Consider the following 11,906-nt stretch of genomic DNA (forward strand, 5'->3'; position numbering starts at 1 on the left):
GGGTGTGAAATTAGGCAAAGTGGGGTGTAATTAAGAAAAAAGGGGTCATGTGTGTCGCACATGAAGTAAAACACGTGGTCAATGCCGGAGAATAGTGAGTCAACGTCGGAAAGTGAGTTTTGGCTGTCTTGAACAAAAAAAAAATTAAAAAGGTTTTCTTTGGCCAAAAAAATTTTAAAAGGTTTTTTTGGACAAAAAAGTCCCTTTAAAAAGGTTTTTCCTGACAAATTTTCCAAGAATGTATAAGTAGTATTGTTATTGTTATCAAAAAGAATAACCAACAACAGTTCCAACAACAATAACCATAACAATAGAGAGAGATTAATCAAGAAAGAAGAAAGGGAAATAATGAGAATTGAGCTTTAAATTCTATAAGTTTTATGTTTGGTTCAACAAGGGAATGAAAATAAACTTCGCCAGTCATAACTAAAATTCAAAGTTTCTGCTTCGGAAAAAAAAAAAAAGTTCAAAGTTTCACCATCTTCAACCCCAGCACCACCATTGGGCATCGGGAGTTCAGGGCCCAGACATGGCCAAGCATGGAGAGAGAAGCTACAGCATACAGGTGATAATCAGCTGCCACCATTGATCTTACTCACCACCTCTCAGAATTGTTAAGTTGCAGAGTAAGTTCAGGAATTTCAACATCTTACAATTCGGCAAGCTGTTCACATGCTTCCAAAACAGATAAGAGTCAATAATTTAAATTTATGGATCAGGAAGTTAACATATAATTTCAAGATTGACACAGCAAAAAAAAACACTTCAGACCTCAGTACTAGTTGCTCGAAAGCAACCGTGCAAAAAGTAGTCATTTAGCAAGATTTCTACCTCTTGCTACACAAAATATATGATGCTATGATAATAAACTGGCTATGGTTCACCTGTGTTGTGTTTTTAACATCATCTCCTTCACCATTAATTATGATAGATAAAGCAATTTACTAATAATATACTTCCACAATATACAAACTCTGTCAATGTTTAGGAATAATGGAGCATATAACATCAGAAAGCAAGCATACCATACAATAGTAGTAAAGCATGACCAAATTTGACAGCTATTTGGAAACAACCATATCAGTAATACTACACAGTCAATAAAAATAAAAAAAGACAACCTCTTGCTGAGATTTACACAGGACATGTAGAAATAAAATACCTACATAATAATGCACTCACTTTGATTATTTTAAGTTGTGATGTTAGCAACATTGTCTTCATCATTAAGAGTTGTGTGCAGTCCCAAAGGGTGAGATGAGACTTTCAACATGCTGGTGTACTGCGAACACAGACCCATCAAAATCGATGCCATGGAAAGGTTCAATATCTTCTACAGCCGGGTCAATTAACTTGAACTGTTGTGCATGTCTAACTAAACACTTGCCACTTGGGGAGAAATTCATCCACAAGGGATATAGTACACTACTGCAAGGGACTGAGAACAATTTCTCAAGGAAAATACCATCACTCTTTTGCTTCAATATCCAAACCTCGCGAGGCTGACCAATCTTACAGCGATATAGTGCTAGGCACCCATTAATCACAGAAGACATAATAACAAGATCACCACTTCCCAGTAATGGTATTTTTGTTATTTGTTCATCAACAAAATTACAACAGATAATACTCTTTGTGCGTCCAGCATTCCCCCGTTTTCCAATGGTCCAGTACAGAGTATCATTAATTAAAACCCTGTCCATTTTAAAGGGATCAAAGGCTTCACATCCATTATCACATGATAAAACAGAGCATTTCCACACTCCAGCTTTCAGCGAGAAAACCCAAAGATGGATGCTTTTTGAAAATACAGCACATGATGGGATAACAGCAACTATCATATAATCATCGATGGCGGATACATATCCGAAACCACCTTTACTCATCAAACCAACAATAGGGGACAAAATATTGTGATATAGATGAGTCGCAGGGTTCCACAAACAGAAAAAAAATCCACAATCGCTTTGACAATACAAACATACCAAGCCATTACAACAACCAACAACAATCACTAGATGTGGCATACGATGGGTTACTTGAGCATCTAAATGAACTAATTCTTTCAAATTGTTGGATTCATCGTAAGATAACGAGTAAAAATTAAGCCCAAAACCTAGCATACCATCAGTTATCAGAAATTGAGGAGCAGAAAATGATAAATCAAGGTGAGATTTAGCAAATTTGGGAGTAGAAATAAGATAATACCAATTCTTGCAAACAGATTTGAATCGAATTAGGGATTTTACCGGAAGCCTGGGTAGAATTTGCACAAAAATTAGGTCATCTGGAATGGTTAAGGTTATGGGAGCCTTCATTCTTTCCTTAAAGATTTGAATTTCATTCATATTTGAATGAAGTGGGAAATTCTGTGTATGCCCCCTTTAATCTATACTTCCTAACACTGGAAATGGTGGGTGTGGACTGGTGGCCAACAGTAACACTTCATGAATTTGAGGGCTGACATTAGAGCTCACAATCTATCTATCTATCTTTATACTAGGATATAAACAAGCAAGTCGACGTAAGCTTAATATGTGTCACATTCTGATTTGCTTGTCTTGTATGGAAAAAAATACTTTAAAATATTACTGAAAATTGAATATTCGACGGTATTAGTTTGTTTGCTACTTTCAGCTTATAAAGAAGATTTATTATGATTCTAATAAATAGAGCAATTATGAATGAGATCATTTTGTAAGCTAATACTTCCTCCGTTTCAAAATAAATTTCCTAGTCTGACTTTTGCACTATTCACATACACCACTTTGACCAATGTTTGTACCTTTTACATCTTATTAAACATAGTTAAGTGTGTAGTTGTTAGAATCGACTCAATGTAAATTTTCTTAATAATATTTTATAAACCATTTATACTTATTGATCTAAAATATATTATTAGTCAAAGACATGTGTCAGTCAAATTGGGGCATTAATTATTATATGTAAATTGTGAAACATATCATCGATAAAATATATATATAATGACTAAATTACTAAAAAGTAAAAGGAAAAATACAGTTTAATCATCCAAACTATTGCCGATTTACTTCTAAAAATCCCAACTAAGGTTTATTTTTTAATAATCCTAACTATGCCCTGAGTTTGCCTCCAATAGATAAATAGTTTGGATTTAATGAGTTTGCCTCCAAAATATATATATATATATATATATATATATATATATATATATATATATATATATAAACCTAACAGCCACCAAAATGGCCAGCCGTCTCGCCTAACCCCCGAAAATGGCCGGCCGACCACTCCCAACCCCAAAAACTACCATATCCGGCGCACTCTCACCCCCAAACCACCATATCCAACGCACTCTCACCCCCAAACCACCCATCCTCCCTCAAAATCAACCTTCCCCCACCGGCAAAAACGACCCTCCTCCTTTCCCCAACCCCCAAATTGGGCTCTCCGGGCAGTTTTGAGGGTATGGGAAGGGAGGAGGAGCGGCTTTTTTTTTTTTTTGGTTTTCCGGCAAAGGGGGAGGGAAGGGGGGGGCAGTAGTTTAGAGGGTTCTCGTCAACTCTAACTTTTGGGGGTTGGGAGGGCTGCCGGCCATTATCGAAGGGTAAGGGAGGTAGCCGGCCGGTGGCAAGTTGGATGTGGTTTCACAGTTGGGTATGTGGGTTGGGTGACTGATCGATTTTTTATTTTTTTCCTTTTTTTTTTTTAATATGTGCTGACATGTGGCGTTTAAAAAACAAAAAAAAAAAAAATCACCCTTACAATAGGTAACCGATTTTGGGACTATTAGAGACAAACTAAGGGCATAGCCAGGATTATTAAAAAATAAACCTTAGTTGGGATTATTAGAAGTAAATCGGCAATAGTTGTGATTATTAAAGTATATTTTTCCATAGTAAAAAGTGTTCTACTATTTGGAATATTTTGCTCATAATTTTTTTTACGTTAGGCAATTAAGTATTCAAATATAACCTCCCTAATATTAAAGAGGAGGTGAAAGAGTGGTATCTGATCAAACAATCATGAGCCTAGTCTAAGTACTTCCTCCACCCCTTTTTATAGTTCCCATTTTGTCAATGTAACATTTTGAATTTTTGACTATAAATATCGTTACTTGCTTATTATTAAAACATATAACAATTGAATATTAATAATCTATTCATCGAGACAAATCAAATAAGACCCAACATGACTATGTTATATCTTACTTCCTCCGTTTTCTTTTACTTGCAACACAGCCTTGTGCCACATGTTTTGAGGTCGGGTTTATGTAATGTAAACGGACAAATTTTTCATTATGATTTTTACAAATGATACTTAACCCTATTCTAATTTTCGTGTAAAAATTATATTGATAAAATCGCTCGTTTACCCTCACTAATCATCTCCTAAAACTGCGTGCTTAAAAGGTGTGTTGCAAGTAAAAGAAAACGGAGGAAGTATATATTAAGAGTAATTTAGAAAATTCTCTCGCATTATGAATAGTGTCAAAATTCCAAATGGAAACTATAAAAAGGAGAAGAGGGAGTATTATCTAGCTCAACTTAAACCTGAATGTGTTATGGTAAGTAGGATTATAGTTACTCAAGTTCATCCTAAATATGAATACTGAATAAATTATGGTAAGTAGGGTCATAGTTCCACGAGATCAAACGATCTTATATTTTTATGGTCAATAAGCCTAAATCTTTGCTTAGAAAATTCAATCATCGACGAGGACTTATAAGGAGGTGTCCAAACTCTAGCCCTCTTTTGCAACCCTTGATAGAGAATTAACCTTAGAGAATTAACCTCAACAAGATAGGATGTTACTAGCTAGGTAGTCTCCAAATTTTAGGAATAATTATCCCTTATCCTACATACACAAGGTTAAACAACTAACTACTGCCATGAATACCTCTTTCGAGGCTCTCCAATTCTAGGAATAGTTAGTTTGACCATCAAAGCAAAAGCAAAATATAAAAATAAATAAATAATGTCAAGATAGCACAACTCCAATATACCAAATCATATAGCCAAGCATTATGCAACAGGGGTGAAAACTGAAAATGGCTAAATCAGGACCTTCTAAGGGTCACACATCCCCTAAATCAAACCCAACCCCTATATCGAAGAACCTACTCAATCATATTAGAAGAAACAAGTAAACTAAGCTAAAAAAAAAAACCATAAACTATTTGCCTATTTGGGTAAAAATCCTTAAAACTTTTTCTGTCAATCAAAAAAAAAATAAAAAAATAAAAAAATAAAACCTTTAAACTAAAAGATAAACATGAACAACACTACCATATGGTGTAAAGAACTTCAAACTAAAGATAAACAACAAGAACAATTATCATCAAAGATTAAAGGATAGAAACTTGTACTAACGAACTCCTTGAAAAGCTCAAGAAGAAATGAACAGCAAGCTTCCAAAGCACTGGAATTCAAAGTTACAACTACAAAGATTAAATGTCGAAAGATTAGTCTAAGAAAGAATTAAAAAGTTAGAATATCAGAAAACTATTATCAAAATCTACAGAATTCAGAAAATGCAAATAAACGTACTCAAAAACAAGAATGGCTTATCATAAACCCACAAAGAAGAAAGACAGAAGGGTCAAACACAAAAAATAAAAAGGAAAGAGCAACAAAAGAAACAGAGAGATGTAATTATTAGGTGAGCAGAGAGGTTAGCAAACTCACTTTTATCTCAATTGCAGCTCTTGCAGGTTTGGGAGGCAGGGGCTCAACTCCATGAATCATTTTATCTAAAATGTCAAAAATAGGATTAATGTATTTAGGCTCTGCCGATATTTAAAGACAAAAAAATCTAAAAAGCTCAAAGAAAAATGTTCTCTTATTGATAAAAGTAACCTATGTGATATAAACAGGACTGTCTTTCGGGTTGCATAGCACCACAAGTATATATTAAATCACCACTTCCAAAGTCCATACTTTATGATTATGCAGAGCAATTAGCTGGCTTCTAATGTGGAGTTGTGGACTACCTAGCTGACCCAGGGCACATTACAGACTGCTTTGGCAGCACTTGATGATTCTGCTTAGACATGGGATGGTGCTACCGAATGGCATAGATGAGCTTCTTTTGTGACCTCAACAAGAATGTTTCACGGCTCCCACTGATCTACTATTTCTTCTTGTCAATTGCAATTTTCTTATGTACATTATTAATCAGTGGATGCTTCCTTTTTTGACAATAGACTTTCAGTAATCCAGTATATATCATAGAACTGCTTGATAGTCTTAAGCCTTTTTAGTTCCATCATACTTTTTTTCATTGTCCTCAATTTGGTTTCACAAAAAACAGTGCATTCCACAAATAAATTACACTTGTTGATTTGAAATAAAACTGACCTTCAAATTTTAAAGCAATTCCTTTACTAAAGAATCCTCATGATATAACTATTTATTTAAAATTTATACTGCTTGCCCTCTTTGATTAGGTGTTAAAACTCAAAAGCAAATTACGTGAGCTTGCCAAATGGGTTGATAATGATAGCTAATTCAACCATCAAATTCATAATGAACTAAAAATTATTGAATGACATATACTATGTAGTTCTTTCTATTACAAGTCTTAAGCAGTAACAAAGTCTTACTACTGACATCAAGCAGCAAAAACATCACAACAATAGTATATGTTTGCAGTATAACAATTAGATGTACTTGCAAAGAAAACGTGTGCTGAAATATTAGATAACCTAAGCAAAAACAAATCCATATAGTTTTTAAGTTGATTGCCATTTGCTAGGATAAAAAAGCATACAATATAATCCATATAGAGCACAGGAACAACCAAAAACAAACAATCTGCTAAAGAGTGAAGGAACTATAATCTAAAGGAAGACAAGTATTTTGCATGACAAACGAGCAATAAAATGCCAGATAAAGAGGAAAAAAACAAAAAGGGACATTGTGAGATTGTTAGATGTGGCACAAAATGCACGTAGTACAAGATCTCTCTTTTAGTCTGGTTCACACCATGATCTTCATTAATACCAAATTTGCATTGCTTGAAAAGATAAGACGAGAGTATGAGTCTGAACTTAAGGCTATATGCATCCTATGGATGTGTAAAATTTTCTTGGCAGATTACCAAATACAGACCTATATTTTGTACTCCCTCTATCCCTAAATGCTTGCCCCAATTTCTTTTTTAGTTTGCTCCACATCATAAATGGTTATATGAGACATCTACTTTAATCTCACACCAACTACATTTGGCTCTACCACATTTCCCTCTCATCCAACTAAAAATTAATCAAGTAACATCACCCCAATGGGGCAAAATATAAGGGATGGCGGAAGTATTAAGCACTTCCCAATCATAAAGAAAGCAACAGGATTGCAAGTAAAATAATTGATTAGCAAACTAAGTAACACTAAATTTGATAGACTTAATGAGAACCATTTCTCCCAAGATTCTCAACCACCTTTTGTCTCAATATCCAAAGATTTGAAGCTTGACTTGGCCTATGGCAACTATATGACAAGCACCCATCAACCACAAAAAAAAACCTACGGAAACATACACACTTTAACTTCTTCGCCACCACTAAATCATATCAAACAATGCATTATACTCATCCAGCCATTAACCGACATCAAACAACGAAAAAAAAACCCGAACCACCTAGTTTCCACCTCAAATTTAATATCACACTTGATGAACATAATCTCTTTCTATATCCCCACTCTCAACAATCAAATCCAAATGTAAGATCATCACTACCGTAACTAAGGCATGCAGCATGTATATCTAATAATCATCAATCAGGAATACTTATTTGACAATATTCACTGATTTCTGAACAACCATCCAAAATTTATAAGCAAAACAAACCAATACAGTAACCTAATCAAATAAAATTTCCTGAAATAAGCCATTTCAATGTCAAATCACATAACATCTGTTATCAATCAAATTGTTGGGACAACGGGGATAAAAAGGAATGAAATTGGAGGTGAAATTAAGCAAAATCAAGAGTATTAATATAAAATAGCACTGATTTTAGCAACTATGTTTGAATCTAATTAGGGATTTTACCTGAAAATTTTGGGGTTGTAGGAGAATTAAGATTAGGGTTTGCGGCAGAATATTCTCAGTCGTCATCTTCTTCGTTAGCAATGGAAGAATATTGGTAGAATGATACTCCAAGTCTCCAAGTTTCACTGGGATTTTTTCTTTTTTTTTTTTTTCCAATGAACTTCTTAATACGAGTAATAAAGAGTGAGTTGTTATTTGTCGCTCCCATTTTACCGGGTAACGCTCCCTTTTTTTCTTGAACTTCCAATTTTACCCCTAATATATAAATACGGGTTTTTTCCTTCCCGACCAACATTTCTCACTTCTTTACTTCTCTCTCTAACTCTCTTACTCTCCAACTCTCTTACTCTCTAACTCTCTAAAATATTTTTTTGTTTCAAAAAAAAAAAATTCCAAAATTGTTCTTAATTTTTTAAAAAAACAACAATCATCATAAACACAAAAGAAAATGGGTGATTCGAGGCGGATTAGGCTGAGATTCGGAGGGAGGACCCTCGGCGGCGGCGGTGGCAGTGGCATCGGTGGCGGCGACGGTGACGAGGTAATTTTTTTTTTTATTTTCGGATCCAGGAACTTCCGCCCAAAATTTCCGGAAGTTCCATGGAGGATCCGCCTGGAATTTCCGGATCCTCCATGGAACATCCGGAAATTCTGGGCGGAAGTACTAAATTTACATATTAAAAAATAGAATTTTAGTATTACCTGGTTCTTGGTCACCACCACGTTGAGTGTGTTGACGGTTCACATGCTCGAAATAGCTACGATCACGCCTGGTGTTATTTCTTCTCGGTCGACCTCGAGGGTTAACGTTGATATGTGGTTCTTCAAGGTGTGAATGATCTGGATGTAGCTCCTCCTCAATGATTCGCGTAACATTTCGACGTATGGCCGGGTCACTTTCCATGACTTCGTCGATCAGGGACCGAAAATGTGCAGCCTCCTCCGTCGAATCATTTACCACTTCAGGAATGTTAACACCATCACCGAAAAGAACCAGTGTCTTCCAGAAAGAATGAATTTGGCTGCTATACAATCCCGTCTGTGCAACTATCGATTCATGTATCTGGCAAGCACATGGAAGACCATGGGTCAGACGCATAGCACATCCACACCGTTCATGGACCTGGTAACTCAAATCCCGCATTCTTTTCATCTCATTATCCAGAACTTTCAAGCAATGTTGAGACACTTTGCCATTTATACGTGACAGTGGCAACTGTTTGTACATCTGACCAATTTTAGACCTTGATGCCTCCAAGTCATTACGAATTTGTATGATGCGATTACCGATATGACAATGGACTCGGGCCCATACGGTATCCAAAGCACCTGCCAATGATTCTAATTAGTAAATTCAAATACAATTACAATTAAGACAATTACAATTACGTAACAACGAGAACAACTAATAAAATAATACAACTAACCTGTGGATGATTCTAACCAAGTTTTCACTGCTGAATGTTGGCTCTCAACTCTGCAGTTGGTGGTGTTACCAAAATGAAGAACCTGGTTCGTCCAAAATTTCACAAATTTCTCCTTATGACAAAGCCAAGTTCTCTGAACATACTGAATCACTTCCGGATATTGTCCCCACCTCACTTGCATGGCAGTTAGAGCACGATCATACTCCGCTTGTGTTGTTGCATTCACGATTTTGAACCATCTCCCAGCTCTAAAACTGACACCAACCTTCTTGTTTCCAAACATTTTCGTCACCTTAGCCTCCACATCTCTGTTGATGTGCCATAGACAGAGTAAATGTGACGTCCCTGGAAAGACTTCTCTCAAAGCCGCACATAGGCCAAGATCACGGTCTGAAATAAATACAGATGGCTCTTTATCAAACCCAATCAACTCCCTTAATCTCTGCAACACCCACCGATAGCTAGCCGTGCACTCGTCGCGCATGAAAACATATCCAACTAGAAAATTCTGATTTGTCGGTGTCACGCCTACTATCTCAAAGAAAGGCATGTTATATCGATTGGTCTTGTAAGTAGAATCCATACCTATGACATGTGGGTATGTGCGGAGTATGTTGACCATGATCGGGTGCACCACAAATGCATGTTGCAAAACGTTGTAATCATCATTCGTGAACCAGTAAATGTATTTACTCTCTCTCGCCAGATGAAGAAATTGCTGAACAACTCCTCTTCCTTCGGACATCTCCATCCTGAAGTCATTTCGGCAATTGTAAATGTGTCGGATGTTTGGATGATCATCAGGAAATTGCTCGGCAATTGTGGACATGATGTTACGGGGAGCAACCTTGGACTTTGTCAAGTCCCGCACAACCTGTTTTGCACCCGGACTCAATCCGCTCACTTTATGGTGACCCTCTGGGTACACAATCATTGGGTGGTTATGTGTCCCGGTTTGATCATTTTTCGCAATGATCTTCCAACTTTCGGTGCTGACATCATAATATATCTTGATGTAGAATGGACAACCATTAGCTTTGGTTTTGGTGTCCTTCCGTATCGCGTTCTCCAAATCTCTCGGCTTGCTCCTTCGTGACCGATCACATCGCAAATACCGATACGGCCGACCATTCCTGGTTTTGTTATAAGACGATTTCACCAATATAAATCCCAAATTTATGGAAACACCATCAGCCCATGTAACAGCATCGTCAAATGTAGGAAAAAACGTATCGGTGAATTCCCACTATAATTCAGACCGTCACCGCCTTCCTCAGATTCCATATCCTTTACAAATTAAACAAAACATGCTTTAGGTCAAAATAATAATAATAAAAACAATAATAATAATAATAATAATAATTAAAATAATAAAATTAATAAAAACAATACTAATAATAATAATAATAATAATAACAATACTAATAACAATACTAATAATAGTAACAACAAATACAAAACAATAACAATATTAATGATAATAAAAAATTATAACAACAAACAATATCAACATATTACTAATAATAATAATAATAATGATAATAATAATAATAATAATAACAATAATGAAACAAAAAATAAACATATTACTAATAATCATATTAATACAACAAAATTACATTAATTATCAAATACTAAATCACAACAATAATCACAAGACCACGACAAAAAAAAAAACATAAAAAACAAAATTAATAAACTTACTTAAAAAAAAAAATTATAGGGACATCCGCCTAAAATTTCCGGATGTCCCTAGGTACATCCGCCTAAAATTTCCGGATGTTCCTACCGGATGTACCTAGGAACATCCGGAAATTTTAGGCGGATGTACCTAGGACATCCGGAAATTTTAGGCGGATGTCCTAATTACAGAAAATAAAAAATAAAAAAAAACTTACAGAATGATCCGACGCATTCTCCGGCGTACGTATGTTCCACTCGTCGTCCATGACCCAAGACCCGTCGGCAAATTTAACGATTTTTGAAAATAGAAAATTTAAGTGGTCGTGGGGACCGATTTGGGTCGTGGGGACCAATTTTGGGAAGCTCGGGACAACAATGTCGTGAAGTAAGGGGACCGTTTCATGTATTGTGTCCAAATGGGGAACAAGGTCCTTTTTATAACACAAATTGCATAAAGGGCATAGTGGTCCATTCAACTAAAAAAGGGAGCGTTACCTGGTAAAATGGGAGCGACAAATAGCAGTTGAGGTAATGAATTAGGGAAATTTTGTGTAAAAGTACCCTAAAGATAGGGTCGTTTGTGAACAACTATCCATTTTTTTTATTTGTTTAGAACTATCCTCAAGTTTGGAAACGTTTGGGTAGCACTACCCACTAACGTTTTCCGTCCAATTAAAGTGTTATTTTGGCAATTTTTCACTTTATCTATTACAATGGCCAATTAATGCTAAAATAAAATAAGCAAAAACCCCAATTCAATTAAA

General features: G+C 35.6%; 1 protein-coding gene across 4 annotated transcripts; it reads right to left on the bottom strand.

Moving 5' to 3' along the window:
• Positions 1-341: 341 nt before the first annotated feature.
• LOC145605443 (F-box/kelch-repeat protein At3g23880-like) lies at positions 342-8,182 on the bottom strand. Of its 4 annotated transcripts, none has more exons than XR_014105080.1 (3): positions 8,033-8,182; positions 5,668-5,732; positions 342-664 (listed from the first exon to the last, which is right to left on the bottom strand). XR_014105080.1 is itself a non-coding variant. In XM_081661494.1 (2 exons), the coding sequence occupies exon 1, from the start codon at positions 2,346-2,348 to the stop codon at positions 1,227-1,229; it is 1,122 nt and encodes a 373-aa protein (XP_081517620.1). In that variant the 5' UTR covers positions 2,349-2,967; the 3' UTR covers positions 342-664; positions 1,183-1,226. The 4 variants fall into 4 exon arrangements, 2 of the variants coding, with proteins under 2 accessions (XP_081517620.1, XP_081517621.1); XR_014105079.1 differs by lacking the exon at positions 342-664 and adding an exon at positions 1,563-1,695; XM_081661494.1 differs by lacking the exons at positions 5,668-5,732; positions 8,033-8,182 and adding an exon at positions 1,183-2,967.
• Between the last annotated feature and the right edge of the window lie 3,724 nt (positions 8,183-11,906).

Source organism: Chenopodium album, chromosome 22 (assembly GCF_948465745.1).
Source record: "Chenopodium album chromosome 22, dcCheAlbu1.1, whole genome shotgun sequence".
NCBI classification, from domain to species: domain Eukaryota; kingdom Viridiplantae; phylum Streptophyta; class Magnoliopsida; order Caryophyllales; family Amaranthaceae; genus Chenopodium; species Chenopodium album.

What these genes read in the sequence shown, in the direction of transcription:
- LOC145605443 (XM_081661494.1), bottom strand. Translation starts at nt 2,348, where the DNA reads ATGAATGAAATTCAAATCTTTAAGGAAAGAATGAAGGCTCCCATAACC.